This window comes from Thalassophryne amazonica, chromosome 11 (assembly GCF_902500255.1).
Source record: "Thalassophryne amazonica chromosome 11, fThaAma1.1, whole genome shotgun sequence".
NCBI classification, from domain to species: domain Eukaryota; kingdom Metazoa; phylum Chordata; class Actinopteri; order Batrachoidiformes; family Batrachoididae; genus Thalassophryne; species Thalassophryne amazonica.
In genome coordinates this window covers 77383646-77406436 of record NC_047113.1, presented here as the reverse complement: position 1 = coordinate 77406436, position 22791 = coordinate 77383646, and the positions used below count along the sequence as shown (strand labels likewise).

General features: G+C 41.6%; 1 protein-coding gene and 1 long non-coding RNA gene across 4 annotated transcripts in view; one reads left to right on the top strand and one right to left on the bottom strand.

Annotated features, from left to right (window-relative positions):
• rnf130 (ring finger protein 130) overlaps positions 1–22791 on the top strand; it is a 41391-nt gene that overhangs the window by 12066 nt on the left and 6534 nt on the right. For all 3 annotated transcript variants that reach the window (XM_034182227.1, XM_034182228.1, XM_034182226.1), the window contains 3 exons: positions 16324–16515; positions 21524–21774; positions 22106–22177. In XM_034182227.1, coding sequence (XP_034038118.1) covers positions 16324–16515; positions 21524–21774; positions 22106–22177 — 515 coding nt within the window. The remainder of the gene's footprint in view (positions 1–16323; positions 16516–21523; positions 21775–22105; positions 22178–22791) is intronic.
• On the bottom strand, positions 880–11984 carry LOC117520894. Its single transcript, XR_004563806.1, has 2 exons — positions 11947–11984; positions 880–1001 (listed from the first exon to the last, which is right to left on the bottom strand). It is a non-coding gene; the product is annotated as an uncharacterized LOC117520894 (long non-coding RNA).

The window sequence follows — 22791 nt, the reverse complement described above, 5'->3', positions numbered from 1 at the left end:
GTAGACACATGCACGCAGACACGCACACGCATGCAGCCACGTACACAGAGAGACGCAGACGCATACTCACGCATGCAGTCACGTACACACAGACACACGTTAACACAGACGCACACATGCACGCAGACACATACACAGACGCACACACACACCGACACGTACACAAACACCTCATGTTCGTCACACATGAACACACAGCTTTCACCTCATGAAATAAATAGTACCATTGAACTCATAAACCATCCTACATAACACTCTCAAATATGAAAGGCATTCAAGCTTTTTTTTTGACAGTTAAGAATTTTTCAACATTCCTTCAATGTTAAAGAGGGATTTTTCCAATTTTCCAAGATTTTTCCTGACTTTGACCTATGCCCTTGAATCAGTTCTTGCCTATCAGCACATGAATCTTCAGTAAATAGTTCATAATGATGTATGAAAAATTGTGGGCTCCAGGCTGTTCACAGACAGACAGACAAACAGGTGAAAACAGAACTTCCTCCAGCTTCAGCATTGCTGGGACCTTCACATGCAAAGAATGAACAAAGTTCACTAAACGGACAAAATGAGTTTTTGCTGAAATCCAGGCGGTTTATTTTTCAAATGTAGCTCATGTTAATAAAGAGAAAATCAAATCAAATTTATTGATTTATAGAGCGCCAACTCAGGACAAGGTTGCCTCAAGGCACTTCACACAGCACAACTTGGAAAACAGAACAAAATGAATTAAAAGATGTAAAACATAATAAAAGTGCAAAACCATAAAAGAGTAAAAAGAATAAAAAACACATAACATAATATTGTAACGATAAAACAGGGAAAATAAGTGCGTCTTAAGTCTGGACTTGAAAGTCTCTACAGAATCTGACTCGTTTATTGATGCAGGGAGATCATTCCACAGAACAGGGGCACAATAAGAGAAAGCTCTGTGACCCACAGACTTTTTATTCACCCTAGGGACACTATGTAGTCCTGCACCTTCAGAACGCAGAGCCCTAACCCTAATCCTCACAAAAGTGACTCACGATTGACATATTTTAATGGCTCTGAGAGGGGTTAAGAAGCGGATTTGCTGCTTCTGAAAGGCAGTGAAACAAAGAACCGAAGCAGCGGGTCGGAACAGTGCTTCATTGCTTCAAAATGATGCACTTATTAAGTTGTAGTTGAAGTTAAGTTGATTCAAAATCTCCACCACCGGACAAGTTAAGTTGTAGTTGTCCAGTGGTGGAGATTTTGAATCAGGCTGCTCGTGTTCTGTAACATCCACAGGTGGACTTGAATGCTGAGAGCAGGACAGCTGCGAGACCGCTCTTCTTGCATGTGATTAACCTCTGGGTACCGAAACTTGACACCGAAAGATGAGGCATGTTTCCATACTCGGTACTTCCGAAGCATTTTGGTTGGTGCCACAAAAGAACCGAAGTTCGGTACCCAGCCCTAGCAGGGAGATCATTCTACACAACAGGGGCATAGTAAGAGAAAGCTCTGTGACCCGCAGACTTTTTATTCACCCTAGGGACACTAAGTAGTCCTGCACTTTGAGAATGCAAAGCTCGGGCCGGTACGTAGGATTTAATTAGGTCAGCTAGATAGGGAGGTGCCAGTCCATGAAGAATTTTATAGACTAGTAGCAGAACCTTAAAATCTGATCTCACAAGGACAGGAAGCCAGTGAGGAGACGCCAAAATGGGTGCAATGTGGTCAAACTTTCTGCTTCGTGTCAAAACTCTGGCAGCAGCATTTTGAACCAGTTGGAGACCCCTAATGCTGGACTGCGGTAAACCAGAAAATAGAACATTGCAGTAGTCCAATCTAGATGAGACAAATGCATGAATCAGGGTCTCAACATCAGCCATAGATAAGATGGGACGAATCTTTGCTATATTTCACAGGTGGAAGAAAGCAAGTCCTCGTAATATCTCTAATGTGGAGGTAAAAGGACAACGTAGGATCAAAATTACCCCAAGGTTCCTCACTTTGTCAGTGTGATGTATGACACACGAGCCTAGGCTAAGCGTTAACTGGTCAAATTGATGCTGATGTCTCACTGGACCAAGAGCCATCATTTCAGTCTTATCAGAGTTTAAAAGTAGGAAGTTACTAGACATCCAACTTCTCACTGATGCAAGGCAATCATCTAAGGATTTTATGTGAGTGAGATTACCAGCAGTTATCAGCATGTATAATTGAGTATCATCAGCATAGCAGGGGTGCTATATAAAGGGAGAAAAGCAAGGGGCCTAAGAGGGACCCCTGTGGAACCCCAAATTTCATGTCACTAAGGTTAGAGGTAGTGTTACTGTACAAAACACAGTGAGAACGATTGGTCAGGTATGATATCAACCATGCAAGGGCACTTCCAGTAATCCCAAAATGATTCTCCAGCCTATCGAGTATCGAGAGTTTAAAAGAAGGAAGTTGCTGGACATCCAGCTTCTCATTGCTGCAGCTGGCTGAGCTTTTCAAAGAGAACATATTTATCTGGGGGAAATCCACAAGGAATATTTTCTTTTCTTTTTAAGGCTGTCTGCAGGAGGGTGTGTCTGTGTGTGTGTCTCTGTGCGTGTGTGTCTGTGTGTGCGTCTGTCTGCGTGTGCATGAGCTTTTAAAAGAAGCTACCCTGACCGTGTGTGATGCATGTGCACGCTGACGTCCGTGAGATGTCTGTACATGACTCCAGAGGTGTTAATCGGGTTTCAAAAACAGCGTGTTCAGTTTTAGAAGTTTTTATCTCTCGCTAGCTTTTACATCATTTGTGAGAAACACGTTAGATTTATACATAAATATAGCAGTATTGGGGTGTTTTCCTTCATATTGGATGAGGAGCCACAGAGAGACCAGCCAGTGACATCATGCTGCCTCTCTACTCTCATTGGGTGTCACTGCTTCCCAACATTCCTTGTGCAAGTCTGAACTACTGTGCCTTGGGAGAGAGAATGGCAACATGACGAGTCAAAAAAAAAAAAAAAAAGAAACGGTCACATGACTCAATGATGCCATCTTGGGCTCAAAATAGCGTTGGCTGTTAATGTGTCTGCATGTAAATCCAGCTATTTTATTTATTTATTCACTGAAATTGCCGGGTTGTTGTGCATTTGGAGGCACAAATAGACACAACAAGGGCCTCAAGATGTACAGATTCCCTTCAGATCCCAACAGAAGAAACATTTGGGATACTAAAGTCAGCTGTGTGGGATTGAAGCAACTTCATCGTCAAAGCCATGAGAGGTAAATTTATTGTTCAGTCCGATGTACAGTAAAACTCACCTAAACCATCATCGTGTAAACCAGATATTCAGTCACCAGTCAAAAAAAAGTCCCAAAGATTTTGTATTGTTTTCAATGTAATAAACACCGTATATAACGGATTTTTCGCTCACATTGGATGATATGTCCCATCTGATCACAATGTATTTCCATCAAAAACTAACAGAGGTACAAATTAAAGTTCAGCTCTGACACTCGCTGATTTGAGCAAAGTGGGATTTTGATAGCACCTGTACCTGGATGTGTTGCTGTTTGTGGTTAAATGATTTTAAAAAAAATGTTGAAAACATTAAAGGTTCATTCAGTAGTTCAGCGCAGTTCGAACCGAAATAGCGCCATGTTCTGAGTTGACGCCGTTCTCTCTAATCAGGGCTCTCTAGTCGGTCTGTGCTCTAACATCCCAAAGAGCAGATTCAAATCTGGACACTTTCTCTTTGCATGTGACCCCAAACCCAGAATTAACATGTTCACACTGAGGACAAAACAGCAGAACTGTGTCTCAACAGCATCTCACACAGGCTGTCAGGGACTGGGCCCGGTCAGGGCGCTAAGCCCTTGATTTTCCTCTTTTCATGGTTTCCGGTCAGCTTTGATTTATTACTATTTAGTTTCATCATGATTTATTCTGTCATGTTTTTCTTGTCACTTTGTTCTTGTTACTATTCACTAGTCATATTATTTTCATCATATGGTTTTTCTCAGTTCTGTTTTTGTTACTTTCATCATGTGTTTATTCTACGTTCTAATTTTGCTTTGTCACTTTCCTTGTTACATTTATATTCTGATCATGTCTCAATTCCTTTCTATTAATCTGTGTTTTCATAGTTGATCATTTAGTTATCATTTGCTCATTTATGCTGTTCTCATTTCTGTTTGCACTTTGTCTGGTTTTGTTTCTTTTCTACTTAGAGTTTATGTCTGCTGTTCCAGTATTAGTTCTGTCATGGTGTTTAATTTCTTATTATTCTCTGAGCAGTTTTATCTAGTTTATCTCCGGTCTGCTTTTCTGTCCTGATTAAGTCTGTCTCACCAGTTCATGTTTAGTCTAGTCTCTTGTTCATGTCTGATTCCTGTTCACGGAAATATGATTCAGTTGTAGCTCAGTTTTGTTTTTGCCTCTTGTTCCCACTTCACATCCTGCACCTGCTTTCATGTCCTTGTCTCACACCCAGTTATTTATGTTCACTTAACATGTCTCACGCCCAGTTATTTATGTTCACTTAACATGTCTCACGCCCAGTTATTTATGTTCACTTCACATCCTGCACCTGTCATGTTTTTCTCTCACTTTAACTCTGTCTGCTTTGTCTTCTTTCACTCACGCTCTGTGCACCTGTTCACATATCTTTGTCTTTTCTTCACTCCACCTTGTGTTGTCCTCCCTCACTGTCTTGCACTATGAAGTATCTTCGTTCACTAGCCACGCCCCCTTCTTGATTGTTCCTCACATGCACTTAGTTAACTCCTGTCTTATTTAATCTCCATCCAGCCACCACACCCTTGCTCGTTTGTTGTCTTTGTACACTCACCAGCACTTTGTCTAGTCCTGTTTTTGCCGTGTATCAATCAATCAATTTGTTTATTTATATAGCGCCAAATCACAACAAACAGTTGCCCCAAGGCGCTTTATATTGTAAGGCAAGGCCATACAATAATTACGGAAAAACCCCAACGGTCAAAACGACCCCCTGTGAGCAAGCACTTGGCAACAGTGGGAAGGAAAAACTCACTCTTAACAGGAAGAAACCTCCAGCAGAACCAGGCTCAGGGAGGGGCAGTCTTCTGCTGGGACTGGTTGGGGCTGAGGGAGAGAACCAGGAAAAAGACATGCTGTGGAGGGGAGCAGAGATCAATCACTAATGATTAAATGCAGAGTGGTGCATACAGAGCAAAAAGAGAAAGAAACACTCAGTGCATCATGGGAACCCCCCAGCAGTCTAAGTCTATAGCAGCATAACTAAGGGATGGTTCAGGGTCACCTGATCCAGCCCTAACTATAAGCTTTAGCAAAAAGGAAAGTTTTAAGCCTAATCTTAAAAGTAGAGAGGGTGTCTGTCTCCCTGATCTGAATTGGGAGCTGGTTCCACAGGAGAGGAGCCTGAAAGCTGAAGGCTCTGCCTCCCATTCTACTCTTACAAACCCTAGGAACTACAAGTAAGCTTGCAGTCTGAGAGCGAAGCGCTCTATTGGGGTGATATGGTACTATGAGGTCCCTAAGATAAGATGGGACCTGATTATTCAAAACCTTATAAGTAAGAAGAAGAATTTTAAATTCTATTCTAGAATTAACAGGAAGCCAATGAAGAGAGGCCAATATGAGTGAGATATGCTCTCTCCTTCTAGTCCCTGTCAGTACTCTAGCTGCAGCATTTTGAATTAACTGAAGGCTTTTCAGGGAACTTTTAGGACAACCTGATAATAATGAATTACAGTAGTCCAGCCTAGAGGAAATAAATGCATGAATTAGTTTTTCAGCATCACTCTTGAGACAAGACCTTTCTAATTTTAGAGATATTGCGCAAATGCAAAAAAGCAGTCCTACATATTTGTTTAATATGCGCATTGAATGACATATCCTGATCAAAAATGACTCCAAGATTTCTCACAGTATTACTAGAGGTCAGGGTAATGCCATCCAGAGTAAGGATCTGGTTAGACACCATGTTTCTAAGATTTGTGGGGCCAAGTACAATAACTTCAGTTTTATGAGTTTAAAAGCAGTGTATCCAGATCCTGCTTTGTGTTTTTTGACTGCGCCTTTTGCCTTGCCCATGATGTCTGTGTCTGCTCGTGCCTTTGAACCCTGCTTGCCCATGACTGCGTTTTTGCCTGACCCTGTTTGTGTTCTGCCTTGCCGACTGATCACCTGTGTACCGAACCAGAGCCTGAATTAAAGACCATGAGTACTTCTACATCCAGTAGTCCGAGAGTTTGCATTTTGAGTCCAAACACTTCGGGTGCCTGGCACCCGGCGGGCGTGACACAGGCCAAAAATGAAAAAAAAGAAAAAAAGAAATTTGATCGAATGTGAAACACTGTCACAGTGCAAATATAAAACCTCAGTTATTCTTTGCATGGAATATTGTTCTGGTTAAGCAGCTTCAGAAAAGCTTATTGACAAGAAAAAGTTATTTTAGAAAATTTAACACAGCTGAAAACAACATCATAAAACAGACATTTTTCTATGTCAGTACATAAAAAATGTAGTGTAACTGTAAAAAGACTTTACGGAACCACCCTGGAAGACAAACTATGATTTAAAATTGCCAGCATCGGCTGCCCGATACAAAACAAAATTTCTTTAAAAAATCGTGGGGAGACAGGATCATAAAAAGACCCAGATTTGATGTGCCCTACTATATCCTCTAAAAATTAAAAGGTCACAGATTCAAACTGGGTAAACAGGACAAGAAACCAAGGCTGAAGGGTCAGAAACAGGAACTAAGATAGAAGCCCTAATATGGTCAACTTTCTGCATAAAAAAGCCGGCAAACTTGTTGCACGTATCTGGGGAGACGTCCAAACATACATTCTGTGCAATATCTAAGACAGAGTCAATGTTCTTAATAGGGATGGGTATCGAGAACCGGTTCCTTTCGGGTATCGTTAAGAAATAGTTCGATCCACCGACATCAATAACCTTTTTGCTTAACGATTCCCTTATTGGTCCTTCAGAGTCGCCATTGTTTTTGGGGGTGTTTGCCAGGAAAATGATTTCTTTACATTGATTACAGACCCTGCAGCGGGTCTGTAATCAACTTTTCTGCAGCGTGGCTTTGCTTTGAAACTTGAACCAATCGAAGCAGTGATTCACAGATCGAAGCAGTGATTCACAGATCGAAGCAGTGCTTCGATTTGCTTAGTGTTGCCACAGTTACTTTGAAAAAGTAATCCAATTACTGATTACTCCTTGAAAAAGTAACTTAGTTACTTTACTGATTACTCAATTGTAAAAGTAACTAAGTTAGATTACTAGTTACTTTTTTAGTTACTTTCCCCAGCTGCCGACAACAACCCTCTGCCACCTCAACATGACAATGATACCTGTTTTGCCAAAACTCACTTTATAGTCACCCTTTCTTGACTTCAATGAAAATAAATACTTGTTTTATAAAAAGTCAAATAAAGACCTCTCTCTTGACCTCATATTTAACTGTTGACAGCACTGTAACAGTAAAACTTGCAATTTCAAACCTACATTGTTTATAAATGTAACTATTAAATTCTAACATTTTTCTAACATTTAAATTCTCTCTAAACATTTTACTTGTCGAAATTATTATTATTTTAAGCAATATTAGTAGCTGTAGTAAAAACGGCTTCAAAACTGGACCTTTAATCTAGGGGTGTTGTGAGGGGGGGCACATCCTTGCCCCACGCCCCCATTCCATCTGGATTCGCCCCTGCTGTGGCGTTTGAGCACAAAGAATGGATAACATTTATTTATGCAGAAAACATGACCAGATTTACAGGTAAGAAAGTTTTATTGCGTTTTCACATCATATGGTCCTCAGAAAGAGAGTTTAGGTGCATTTGAGTGGAACATAGTGCTAGTTGTTGACACATCGCGGAGGATCAGCTGTTTTTAACGACCAGATACAGAGCGGCTCAGCTCAGAATTCTAAATAAAGGAGGAAAAAAAGTATAAAAATGTCTTTGTAAAGCTCAGTGCAGGTGTGCTGATCACCGCGCTTTAAGAGGTGAGGACGAGTCGAGCAGCTGCAAAAAACCGTGGATGAAAAGCTCACAGCTCGCTGAAAGTGGGCAGTTCAGTCGAACCCCGACCTCCTGCCCACAAGTTTAATGCTGCTATCGACCCACAATGAAAAATAATAGTAACGCACAGTGACATGGAGAAGTAACTTTAATCTGATTACTGATTTGGAAAGATTAACGCATTAGATTACTCGTTACTAAAAAAAGTGGTCAGATTAGAGTAACGCGTTACTAAGTAACGCGTTACCGGCATCACTGGATTTGCTGCCGTTGATTCACAGTTTTCTTTTGCTTTATCTTAATTTTCCCCACTAAAATCCTAATGAGCATATGTCTGTGAGTAATATTTACCTTTTTTATGTTAAACCGACCTGTTATGGTCTTCTGAAACAGTTGATAGATGTATTTTATAACTTAAAAACGGGACCGATGCTTATTTAAGTTTAATGACAATTTGTTTCGGTCAGACCATATTTTCAATTTGTTAATTTCTTCAGTGATTTCGTCCAGAACTATCTGCCAAGCTAGAAAACTGCTGCATCCTAGTAAGAGCAGAATACAGTCACTTGCCCAGTTATGGATCATTGCCGGTTCCGGATCACTGCTGTAGTATTTGCGCCGCCGTTTCTCGTAATCAGCACGAATAAGCTAATACGTGGTACCAATGGAAAGATTGATGTTTGTCTGCAAACAACCACAAGCCCGACCGGATCCAGCCGTCCTTGTGATCAGCAGAGGAATCAAAACATCCTGGTGTCTGCGGTGTACGCGCTTTTTCTCACTCATTCCTGCAAGTTTTAAAGTAACGATCTCTAAAACGTAGCAAAGGTGAGTTAGCTATTCAGTGTTTTTGGTTCTAGAGTGGGAAAATACTTACTTACTTGGGTAGAAAATGTCAGTGTGTTATGTCTTGCTGTTTAATTGCTGCACGCATTTATCTCTGATGTGAAAATTTACCGGTTGTGGATCATTGAAGCAGCAGCCTCGTGTCAGTACTTGTGAGCCATGTGGACTTTGGGGGTCATCACAACATCACGAATGGGCATGAATGTGGGGCTTTTACTTTTTAATTCGGGAGAATTCTCACCTCCACACTTCATTTTTTGCTCATAAAAACGTATAACAGTGCCTTGCGAAACTAAGTAAATTCTCATTTAATGAGTATAATTTATATAATTTTGTGTTCAAAACACATTCTCGGGCACAGTGTGTATCATTCTGCATTAGAAGGGCTCTAGCCAGATGCCAGGAATGCCCCAAAAGTGACGCAGAGTGTTGTGATCCAGAACCGGCAAATATTTGCACCACACATAATGTGGCTTCACACTTTAAGTAGAAGGGCTACCCCATCCTGACTTCTTCAGCTAGATAACATCCAAATACCCAATACAACAATACACAATTAAAGGACATTCAGTTGCATTATGGCTCCGTATAGCGGGACTTTAAAAAAGGTGATCCAGAACTGGGCAGCTGACTGTACTACTGGAATAAATTTGAATAACGAAAGTTGTTTTTTTTTTTGTTTGTTTGTTTGTTTTTCTCACCAAAATGGATGCTGCACGCACTGCAGTTTATTGTCTGGAATAGTCCCAGATTGCATTTCAGGGGTTCTAGAATTCAAACATTTTTGTGAGGGAGGTGTTGGGGGGTATTTTTGTTTTTCACCACTTTTAGCCAAGAATATGTCAATTGTGAGTGACTTTTGTGCGGATTAAAGTCACTAACTGGGACTCCTGTTTTATAGGGAGAAAGAAAGGGGAATCACCCACCGTTCTGTTCACACAGCTCCAAACGCTTGCAGAGTCAAGTTAGAATGATAGAGTCCAGTTGGAATTAATAAATTCAAAGCGAAATGCCATTTAAATCAAATGATGCCTCTTTCCAAACATTGTAATACAAACAAACTGCAATCGATCTAAACGTTTTTCCTTCCAAAATGAGACGTCCTGCGCTGACGTGCAGCAGCCGGCTGAGCTCAGCTCAGAGGTACGGAGACACATTCATGCCAGAATGTCTGAAAGGAAATGTTTTTGACAAAAACTACACATTTTATTTATTTTAATTTATGTCCAGAGATCAAGGATCCAGTGACCAATTTAAAATGTTGTGTTGACATAGAAAACCTGTAAAGCCTACTTTTAGTACACAGAAAATTCACAAGAGGTATTGATAAGGGAATTGATAAGGAACCAGATCGACAAGCGGAATCGATAATGGCATCGATATCTATAAAATCTTATTAATACCTATCCCTAGTTCTTAAACAACACACATGGGTTGTGACCAGGGTTCTAGCTGGGACTATTTTAGTGCTGGGTAAATTATGCGATTGTGGCTCAAAGCTTCGGGGGAGCCCCTGGATCTGCGGCCCTCTGAAGCTATAGGGTTTTATGCAACTAAAACATTCTTGGCAAACCTTATTTTAACTCATTTTGGGTGGGTTTAGATTGCAAGATGCAAGAATTATATTAAAACTTTGAGTCAGTTTTTCACGTTCCTCTTTCACTGACACTGTGCCCCTCCTCCTCTCTACCCCTCCTCCTCCGCTCTCTCACTCTCTTGTGCGTCTGCTGTTTTCAAACTCGGAGCTTTTTGGAAATACGAAGCCTTTCAACTGTAAAATAAACTACATTTCTGAATGTATGTTCAGATACAGATACAGAAGGATCTCTGGAGGACTTTCTTTTTTTTTCGGCTCAGAGCGGAGCAGAGACACTGTTTCCAGCTGCTCCCGTTCACAGTTCTGTGGCCACAGAACGCGTTGACTCTCTGATCTCTGCTGTTTGTGATTTGACACGAAGAAAATGAGAAATATATTTCTTATTACTTTAATTATTTTTCAATTTTGATTTATTTTCATTTATGTAGCACCAAATCACACCAAAGTTGCCTCAAGGCACTTCACACAAGTAAGGTCTAACCTTACTAACCCCCAGAGAACTAACACAGGAGACAGTGGTAAGCAAAAACTCCTTCCGATCATACTGAGGAAGAAACCTCAAGCAGACCAGACTCAAAGGGGTGACCCTCTGCTTGGCCCATGCTACCAACCCAGTTGACAATACAATTTGCAAAACAAATATACAGGAAATGTTGCCGGTGCAGAGAACAGGAGGTTTCAGAAACAGACACCCACTTCCATCTCTGAATGGAGCCGCACCTCAAACAGAGAGAAAAAAAACAGAATCAGGCATCAGAAAGACAACAAATACAGTATAATTTGTCAGCATTAAGCAACAAGAAAAACAGAAGAAATACTAAGGTGATCGACGGCCACTAGCCCTAAGCTTCACTAAAAGACCCAGAATTTAGATAAAATTGAGGCCGCGGCCCGCTCCGTTTCCTAATAAAATTAATTAAAAGAGTAAAAAACATAGTAACATACTATGCCAGTATGCTAGCCATACAAAAGGGAAAATAAGTGCATCTTAAGTCTGGACTTGAAAGTCTCTACAGAATCTGACTGTTTTAATGATGCAGGGAGATCATTCCACAGAACATGGGCACAATAAGAAAAAGCTCTGTGACCCACAGACTTTTTATTTACAAAGTAGTCCTGCACCCTGAGAACGCAGAGCCCAGGCCGGTACTCCGGTTTGGGCCGGAGTCCCAAATTTAGCTTGAGACTCCGGCGAGGGCGGTCGCATCCCCACCCCAGCCTCTGCTCTGTCACTCCAGGAGGCCACGTGGCTGCAGCCCCCCCCCCAAGCTCGGCTGCGCGGGACTCTGCTGTGGCCTACACTGGCTTTGCCTCTATTTGGATGACGGACAGCTTCAAAGTTGAGCGTACATAAACAAATCAAATGTATATGTGTGGTTTTAATTCTGATGTGTGCCATTATTACGTTCAACCAGTAATAAATGTGCATTAATTGCTGGATTTCTGAGGTAAGTGGCTGTGAAGATACTTTTGTTGCACTTGTTGTAATGACAATAAATCATTTATTCATTCATACATACATACGTAAGGTTTAATTAGGTCAGCTAGGTAGGGAGGTGCCAGTCCATGAATAAATTTATAGGCTAGTAGCAGACCCTTAAAATCTGATTTCACAGGGACAGGAAGCCAGTGAAGAGATGCCAACATGGGTGTAATGTGGTCAAACTTTCTGCTTCCTGTCAAAAGTCTGGCAGCAGCATTTTGAACCAATTGGAGACCCCTAATACTGGACTGCAGTAAACCAGAAAATAGAACATTGCAGTAGTCCAATCTAGAAGAGACAAGTGCATGAATCAGGGTCTCAGCATCGGCCATCGACAAGATGGGACAAATCTTTGCTATATTTTGCAGGTGGAAGAAAGCAGTCCTCGTAATATCTCTAATGTGGAGGTCAAAGGACAACGTAGGATCAAAAATGACCCCAAGGTTCCTCACTTTGTCAGTATGATGTATGACACACGAACCTAGGCTAAACATTAGCTGGTCAAATTGATGCCGATGTCTCACTGGACCAAGAACAATCATTTCTTTCTTAGTAAGTAAGTAAGTAAACTTTATTTATATAGCGCTTTTCGCAGACAGGGGTCACAAAGCGCTTTACAAGGTAAAACAATAAAAATATACAGTAAAAATACACACTCAGTACTAAAAAATTATTGGCCATGAAAAGCCTGTTTAAAAAGTAGAGTCTTCAGTTGCTTTTTGAACATCTCAACAGAGTCCACGGATCGCAGGGACAGATGGAGTTTGTTCCAGAGACAAGGCGCTATGGCTTTAAAAGATCGGTCTCCTCGAGTTTTAAAGCAGGTTCGAGGAACCATCAACAGGTTCTGACCTGAAGATCTGAGGCTGCGGGCTGAGGTGTAGGGCTGAATCAAGTCAGCAATGTAATCAGGAGCCTGACCATGTAGTGCTCTGAAAGTGAAGACCAAGATTTTAAAATTAATTCTGGAGGCAACAGGGAGCCAGTGGAGGGATTCCAAGATAGGCGTGATGTGGGCTCTCCTGTTGGTGCGGGTCAGAAGCCTCGCAGCAGAGTTCTGGACATACTGCAACCGATTTAGCTCCTTCTTACCCAGGCAAGTGAACAGGCTGTTGCAGTAGTCCAACCAAGGTATGGATGATTTCCTCTAATTCTTTCTGTGACACCAATTCTTTATGTTTGGCGATATTTCGCAGTTGAAAGAAGCAATTCTTCACAAGCTTGCTTGCATGCTGAGCAAGAGACATTCCTTCATCGAAAATAACGCCAAGGTTTCTAAGGCTTGTTTTTGCCGTTAAGCCCAAGTCACCAAGGAGGCTCCTGATAACAGGAACAGCACTGTCAGGGGCAACAATAAGTGTCTCAGTTTTTTCAGAGTTTAGTTGCAGACGGTTTCCATTAAGCCACTTCTTCACCTGTGACAGGCAGTCAAATAAAGAGTTCAGTTTGTGGACTTCTGAAATCTTAAAGGAACAGTACAGTTGTAAGTCGTCCGCAAACGGGTGGTAGGAAATATCCCTAAAGCCCTGAATCATCTGGCCGAGGGGAAGGACATACAACTGAAACAGCAGTGGCCCCAAAACAGAACCTTGTGGGACACCATACTGTAAGGCTGCTGTTTTCGATAGTTTATGGCCAGCCAACACACTAAAGGTCCTCTCCTCCGAGTATGAGGCAAACCACTTCAGCACGGACCCTGACAACCCTACCAGATTGCGCAGCCGGTTGACCATAATGCTGTGGTCGACGGTGTCGAAGGCTGCGGACAGGTCTAGCAGGACTAGGACTGTGCATCTTCCTGCATCAGCGGCCATTTCTTATCAGAGTTTAAAAGTAGGAAGTTGCTAGACATCCAGCTTCTCACTGATGCAAGGTAATCTTCTAAGGATTTTATGTGGATGAGATTACCAGCAGTAACCCCAGAATGTTGCAATATGTGCCCAAGGGGTGCTATATAAAGAGAAAAGCAGGGGGCCTAAGACAGACCCCTGTGGAACCCCAAATTTCATGTCACTAAGGTTAGAGGTAGTGTTATTGTACAAAACACAGTGAGAATGAATGGTCAAGCATGATGTCAACCATGCAAGGGCACTCCCAGTAATACCATAATGATTCTCTAGCCTATCGAGTAGAATATGATGATCCATGGTATCAAACCCAGCACTGAGATCTAACAGCACCAGAACTGTAGTAGTGTCTGAATCCATTGCAAGCAGAACATCATTCACCACTTTAGTGAGAGCTGTCTCTGTGGAATGATATTTTCTAAAAGCATACTGCAGTGGCTCAAAAAGATTTTTCTCAGTAAGGTGGTCCACAAGCTGACGCGAAACCACTTTTTCCAGAATTTTAGAGCAAAATGATAGATTTGATATCGGCCTGTAGTTTTTCAACACACTAGGGAGAAGATTAGATTTCTTAAGTAATGGTTTAATCACTGCAGATTTCAAACATTTAGGAACAGAGCCAGAAGTTAAAGAAACATTAATAATTTCCAGCACAGTCAGCCCAAGAGTGGGCCACAGGTCCTTAAACAGGTTTGTTGGTATGGGATCAGATAAACAGGTTTTGCTTTTTTATGTGTAACCTAATGTCTTCTATTTTCTTCTCGAAGTAATTCAGGAAATCTTGTGCTGTAAAAGGAGAGTGAACTACAGGTGGTTGTCCATGAATAAATGTTGCCACCGTGTCAAACAAGAACTTTGAGTTATGCTTGTTTTTGCTGATCAAATCAGAGTAATAGGTCCACTTTGTAGCCAATAATGGATGCTTATTAAGATAGCATCACGCCACGCGAGGTGGAATACTTCTAATTTTGAACTACGACATTTCTGTTCTAGACCTCTTGCCTTATGCTTGAGGTCACGCAAGTTATCATTGAACCAAGGAGACTGTGTTTTGGGGGGCGTGGTTTTAATAAAGGTGGCGTAATCATGTCGAGTGTAGTTTTGAGCGCAGAGTTTAAACTAACCACAAGACTGTCTACTGTTTGGGCATTTGTCAAACATGAAGCTAATATATCAGTCAGTCTAGCTTTGAGTTCAGTCGTAGTTGAGGAGTTGATGTATTGCCGCAGTGATATATAAGGTTGTTGTTCCACTAAACGGCAGCAAAACTGTAAACCTAATAAGTGAGTGATCAGAGACCACTGATGTAAGAGGCATGATGTTAATATTTGTGACAGCAATACCATGTGCAAGAACTAAATCCAGGTTATTTCTACTAATGTGCGTCAAGTCCTGAATGCATTGCTGAAATCCTAATGCATCTACAATTTCCATAAATGATTTGCAGAGCGGATCAGAAGGCTTATTTATATCAATGTGAAAGTCACCAATAATCAGCATGTTATCTGCACTAGTCGACAAATTAGAGATGAACTCACCAAATTCATCTAAGAATTCAGAGTATGGGCCAGGGGGCCTATATACAGTGACAAAGTAATACGGCTGATTTTTATTTTTCTGATCTTGGTAATATGTAGCATCGTGGGCAGAGCAGAGAATCAGATGTTCAAACGAGTTATATTTGTGACCCCTAACAGCTAATAAATTAAACCTAGATTTATAAATAAGAGCAACACCCCCACCTTTCTTCGCATCACGAGGGACATGACTAAATGTGTATGCCGGTGGGCAGGCCTCATTTAAGGGGAGGACAGCAGTAGGTTTAAGCCAGGTTTCACATAACCCAATCATATCTAAGTGGTGATCCATAATTAGATCATTAATCAGTGTGGATTTTGAGGACAGTGCGGTTGACAGTTGGGCTGTTTGGATTTCTCCCTGCCACAGAAACTGGACTATCACCAATGTGGATTTTCTGCACTAATTTCCCCACTAAGCTAATGGATTCTACACCTGCATTTTGTCATAAACCTTGCAGGGTCTCTAATCACCTGCTCTGTGGCCTGCTGTAAAGTCCAAATGTTACCCTCCCTGTAGAGCTCTCTCTGTGTTCGCAGACAAGATGGCAGCACCCAGTAGGGTGAAGGCTGTGCGGCATCAGCAAGCCATGGTGGCCCCAAAACGAAGGCCAGTTATCAAAAAACTAAAGCCTTGCTGTCTACAACATTGCGCCAGCCACCTTTTTAACGATGTCAATCTGCTTAACGTGTCATCATTACCCCGGGAGGGGAGGGGACCAGAGACTATTAATTGATGCCGACACATCAATTAATAGTTCAGCATTTCTTCTCCAATCAGGAGCAACTTTTAAAGCAGCTTTTGTTTGTTTGTTTGTTTGTTTTTTTCATTGCCATGATGTCCTCAGTCTGGTACTTTGTGGAATGTTTGTAGGCAGTAAAATCACTACTTTGTTGTTGTGAATGTTAACTCGACTTTGTGTTTTATGTTATTTGTATTGACCTGCTTAGTCCACAGTAACCATGGTAATGGTGTGTTTCCACCCTCAGGAGTGGATCGGCAGGGCTGTGACCCCAACACACGCTTCCTAGTTCCTCCACGGACAGTCCAGTGGGTGGCATTGTTGCAGAGAGGAAATTGTACCTTCAAAGAAAAGATAATGAAGGCAGCCACGTTCAACGCTACCGCCGTACTCATCTACAATAACTCCACCGACAAGACTGTCAAGATGGGACACGAAGGTGAGACGGCTGCCTTACAGCTTCTAGGCAACATGAGGTTGCATGCAACAAGTGAGACACTGATTTATTTTTGCAGTGAATTTTCACTTTGTCTCACCTCGCTCAACATATTCTAGAACATTCCAGAGGACAAACTCTCTTAGAGACTCATCATCAATAATCTTCAGCCACACAGAGTCAAATGATATTTACTGATGGGATTGTTTTACAGAAAGAAAGGACGTGATGTCCTAATAATCCATGTCTGTCTCTAAATATAGACACGAGGCTCAGTATTGGACAGTCACACTGACCTCAGATTGAACGTGCACGGTTACCGCTCTGTCTCTGCACGTTCAGATAGAAACATGCAGTTACCGCTCTGTCTCTGCACGCTCAGATAGAGTCCAATAGATGGCGTTGTACCTCAATCACACATTTATTGTTAGTTTTTACTAATAAGGGTTGTTGTTGGTCTTTTGGCATAGTGGATCCAGCACAGATCCACATTAGGATTGGGTTCCAATAGAACGTCATTCACGGATCGGAAACTTCTGATCCAGCCTGCGGAGGTTTCTGATCCAGGAGCCGTGTGTGTGTGTTTTCTGCTGAAACATTTCCACAAGTGTTTCCCTGCTGGCTGGCTGTGGGATGGGGGAGTTCCTGATTGGAGGTGTGTCTCAATGAGACGCGGACCAGTGAGACTTGCCTCTCTTCAGGAAATTCCTTCTTGGCAGCAAGCTAGCAGGCGAGCATTGAGCAGCACTGTCGCTGACCAACTTTTCATTACATGCCTGTTGTGTAGAAATATTTTACAATTTTACAAACTTGCATTTAAAATGTACCTTCTGGCAAATTGTAGCTGAACTTTTAGGTCTTCTTTTTAAGAAAATCCTCCTCTATACCACTTCATCATGAAGCTGGATAACTGGGGATACAAAATATCGTCATAAAAAATCAACAATGATGGTAATAACTAGCATGTTGTCTGTGGGGAACCATGGGCTCTAGATTGTATTTTTAACATATTAAGAATTATATTATGTACTTGCATTGAACTCACTAAATAAAATCACACACTCACACTTTTAATATATATATGATTTATCGCCCCCTGCTGGATTGGTGTGTGAGTCCAGAATGTAAATATTAATGTCCATTGTCCAATGTTGTTCAATGTCTAAAAATATTAATTGTATCAATGCTCAGTTTTGGTGCGTTCATCCTTCACCCAAAATACATACCAAACGGCATATGTCAGCTTTCCCCAATTTGTGTGTGATTAAAACACACACACACACACAAACATTGGCCACTTGGCTATTATAATACAGAACAGGTGTCACCAACCCTGTTCCTGGAGGGCCCCTGCGCTGCATGTTTTCCACGTCTACCTACTCAAGTCACACCTGATTTTTTTTTTTTTTAAAGCGGTGTTTTCCAGCCCTTGATTGGCTGAGCACACCTGATAGAGTTAATTGCATGGGAGTAGAACAGGAAGAGTTAGAAAACATGCAGAGCAGGTGCCCTCCGGGAACAGGGTTGGTGACCCCTGATATAGAATATTAAAGCAAACAGATCTCTGGTAACGGAATCGTATCTGTATCCAAATTCAGGTATTGGGATCGGATCGGAAGTGAAAAAAATGTGGATCGGTGCATCGCTAATAATAATAGTGTGTATATGATAACAAGTACCTAAACAATTTATGAATACATTAAAAGAGTAAATTAACATTAAAAACATTTCAGAATTAACAGGAAATAAAAGGGTGAAGTTCTTTAAAAACTGTTGAGGTCTAAGGTTCTAAAAACATTCTGGACTCACACACCATTCAATTCATTATAGAAACTCGGGATGCACCGACACCACTTTTTTCCCAACTAAGTACAAGTATGCGTACATACATTTGTGTAATCATCGATACCGAGTGCTGATACGAATACTTAATGATACCGTTACAGTTTTATGATAACTTTGAAAACATGTTTTATTCATCAGTTGTTCCTTATTTTTTGACTGTAACTTCTACCAATATCATTAGCTTTGTTTTTATTTACAAACATTTCACTTCAGTCCTGTAACTTCACTTTTTGACTCCAACAAATTGTCCTTTAACATTAACTGTGTGTTTGTTAACAAACATGACACTGCCAGACATCTGACTGAAATGTAACCTGGACTTCAGTACTACAAAATGTACAACATCAGTAAATGAACTGAAACTGTCCATCATTAACTTTATGTCTGTGAGGACTAAAAGCCTTTTTGAAAATGTGAGGAGCAGATTCATTTTGATGAAAAGAAGCTTCTCTGTGTTATCAGCTGTGAGACTGCTTCTGTTTTTATCTACAATATGTGACGCTGAGCTAAACAGCCTTTCACTCTCGACACTTTTTTTTAACCTTTAAAGTGGACACTTAAAGACAACATAGTCTTATTACATGTAAGAAAGGTTATATAATTCGGTCAACCTAAGCGTTTTGGGAAAATGGACGCGGTTCTCCCATTATATACAACATTTGAACGTCCCGCCACTGAAAAATGTGCACGCCTAGTGACCAGCTTCCCGCTGAGCACCAAGCCTGAAATACGTGACTGCGTGTAGACCATATCGGCTTGCGCGCCTGGCAGCCGTTGTTTACACTTTTTTTAGCGGCAGAAACTTTGATTAAACACAGCTCTCAGGGACTTGTTTGTCGATATGCCTGACCAGTGTGTCGCAGCATATTGCACAAACACAAGGGTGAAAGGTTTTAGCATTTTCAAGTCCAGGCAGATTGATCGAAAGCTGCGGTGTTGTGCAATGCATGAAATGTCAGACTCCGCTCGCAGACACTCATTTGCTCCCGACAGCAGACACTTTCCTCTACCATCTCCATGTTCTCACCGCTCACAGGAACACCAGAAATGTCAACCCCAAATAATATGTTCACAGTAATCTTGAAATGGTCAAGAAACCTGTAAAAATATCAGTGCAATACGTAGTAAACACGGCGGCGGCATGTTCACTGTTGTTTTCTGCGATCGTTTTCGAAACTTTCGCCGTTTATTTCCTATTCTTTTGTGAAAATAACGTAACTAAACATGGATGAATGCAATGCCAGGCACTCGAAAATGGCAAAAACCCGAAGGTAATGATGGTGGTCCGCAAGTAGTAGCTACACTTTTGCGGCTCCAGAACAGTAACAAAGGCAGTAAACAGACGTTAGAATTGAAAATGCTATAATTATAGTGTTATAAACAGCAGCAACAAAAATCAAAGCCTACCTTACCATTCCGTATTCTGCAGCCTTTCAAAATCCATCGGAATTGGCATGTCTCTTGCCTCTGCTTCGGCTCCTCCATAAACACCGGCATTATTTTCGCTGCCAGAATGCTCCTGGTTTGAATGTTCGTCCGAAAGATACAGCTCCAATCTGTAGGGTCTAATCACTGCTGCGACATCCTCAGGATCCAAGTCAGTCTCGATTTCCTCACAGAAATAATCCACACTTGAAGAGTCAGAAAATTTCTCGATCTCGTCACTGTCTGTGCTGAGGTCCATCTGTTCCTGTCAAACTAACAGACAAAGACGGGACTCTACACGTTGTGACGTCACAGCATCACGTGACTGCTGATGGAACCCTGCCAGCACGCTTTCCAAGAAACACACTTTTGAGAAGCTGTACAAACTTTCAACTTATTATACTGTATGTATATTTTGATATTTATATCAGTTTTACCTAATTTTTTAGGTGTCATATCCACTTTAACTAAATACGTACCGGTAACATACACAAATACAAACCGTAAATGGTTTTTTCCCCAAAGGTGTAACATGGTGTTGCGCAGCATCTCTGCCCACAAAACAGAGTAATTTTAACATAATTGTATTTATTTATTTATTTTCTTTGTGGATGATGGGATAATTTCATCGCGTGCAGACAGATTTGTCTGTTGCCATCGTAACTCAGCGGTTAACGAGGCACAGTGACTCTTTCAATTTGTGGCGCAAAGTGCGAGCCTCTACTCGCATTACCACAGGCATCCAACAAACATATTACACCTGAAGCCGAACGAGACGGTTTCCCATCGGGCTGGACAGCCACACCAGGGGCTGAAACTCAGCAACCTGATGGACAATCTCCACCGCTGATACTGTGATCTGACAGAGGAACTGTGGTGCAAAGTGCTGAAGTTACAGAGGAACTTTTTTCAACCACAACAAGGAATTAAAGTATTTTCGGATGTTGTTTTCCATCCTCAGGAGGCTGTATGTGGATGATTTTTCTTCAAGATCATGTGATGACGAATTCCACTGAAATGAACAGGGAAGACTTTTTATTTACTTAGTGTGTGCATTTACTCCACACGAGAACTGCAACTTTCAGCCAATCAATGGACAGCACTGATGGACGTATTTCAGCTTATGAGTAAATTACAGGAAAGCCTGTGAAAATCCATAAATTAGCTGCATCATTGTTTAAGCCGCAGTGTTCAAAATGTATGAAAAAAGTAGCGGTTTACAGTCCAGAAATTACAGAGCGTGTGCATGTGAAAATCCCCAGTTCAGAGGTTGACATCACGCTGCTGTAAAGGGGTATTGGGTGTCGTAGTATCTGAGAGATTTTAAGATTACAATTACATGTAAATGAATATGGTATCGGTCCAATACCTGATACTGGTATTGGTATTGGTTTGATATCCGATACTGGTATTGGGACTGGTGCATCCCTAATAGAAACTTTGCATAATTTATTACCACCTTTGAAAAATGTTAGCTGCTTGTATTATAATCATGACCTAATCTGGAGCCCGTGCTAAGCAGGACCCACTCTGCTTGGCTTCTGAGATCTGACAGGATCAGGCCCATGCAGAGCAGACTGGGTGCCATTTACTGATGACGGTAACATGTGTAAAACTTCTCCATGCAGATCTGAACTGGATCAGATCTGAACTGGATCTGCCGTGGTCCCCCGACAAACTGAGGGCAGTTGACAGAAAGACACCATCAATCAACTAACTAAGCTGGTGGTTCCCTGTGTAGGAACTGGTGACACAGTTGCTGTGATGATCACAGAGGAGTATGGTAAAGAGATCCAGGCCCATCTGGACAGGAACCTAACTGTCCTGGTCAACGTGGTGGTCGGACAGCGCAGCCCAAACAAGAACATCAACCGAGGGTCGCTGGTTTTTGTATCCATCTCCTTCATTGTTCTCATGATCATCTCATCTGCCTGGTTGATTTTCTATTTCATCCAGAAGATCCGCTACACAAATGCTCGGGACCGCAGCCAGGTGAGTGTACACGCACAAAACAAAATGTTCATAAACTCATATGTTAAACCCCTTTGCTGTCTAAAGCCTGAGCCTGAATGTGGTGCGCGTGACCCCCATCCACCATCCTGCAGGACTGCCCCAAGGTCCTCATTGGTAAGCGGAGCCAGACTGTCCACCCGCCACTGTCCCTGTGGGCGTGTCCTTACTGACAACTAAACCTAAAGTACCGCTGCAGTCTGTGACACAGGATGTAACTACTTTCAGGTGGAAAAATGCTTTTTAGGGATGAAATGCAGACCAGGAAAATTCTCCCTTTTGTGTCTGTTTTACACGTGTCCTTTCTCACCAGCGTCGTCTTGGTGATGCAGCTAAAAAGGCCATTGGGAAGCTGACTACAAGAACGGTGAAGAAAGGCGATAAGGTAATGTCACGAGTCTGTAGCAATTAAAAAAAATACAGGGCATCCCAATAAAAAGTGCCACAAAATCATTTGACTCCAATTCTGCAATGGCTAATCTGAATCTTTAATCTGAAATAATCTGTATTTTTGTTTGTTTTTCCCCCCAGACATCAAGATATATGTGAGGAATTTCTTCTGATGTAGGTTGAGACTGATCCAGTGAGGATGCCGCTAATTGAGCAAAAAGGGAAACTGGTGGAATTCTATTTTGAGACCAAATCAATGGTGCAAAACCAACAACAATATCAAAGTCACTTTGCAGTTAGAAAAGCTCCAGACAGAAAGCCAATATGGAGGATTGTAAAGACATTTCAAACTGGTAGAACTGTTCACGGTGTTAACAAAGAGACATCTGACCTAACCAGAGGAGCCGTGCACATACTGAGCACATCTTGTGAATGGCAAAACTCTGACAGACTGAGGTGGAATTGGAAGTGAACACCAGAGATAAAATTCCCTGGCATATGCTTCAAGATGACGTATAACAGATATCAGGATCTAAAAGTGGATAGATTTTCTACAGCTTTGTTTTTATGGCACTTTTTTTGGGACACCCTGTATAAAATCAGTCACTT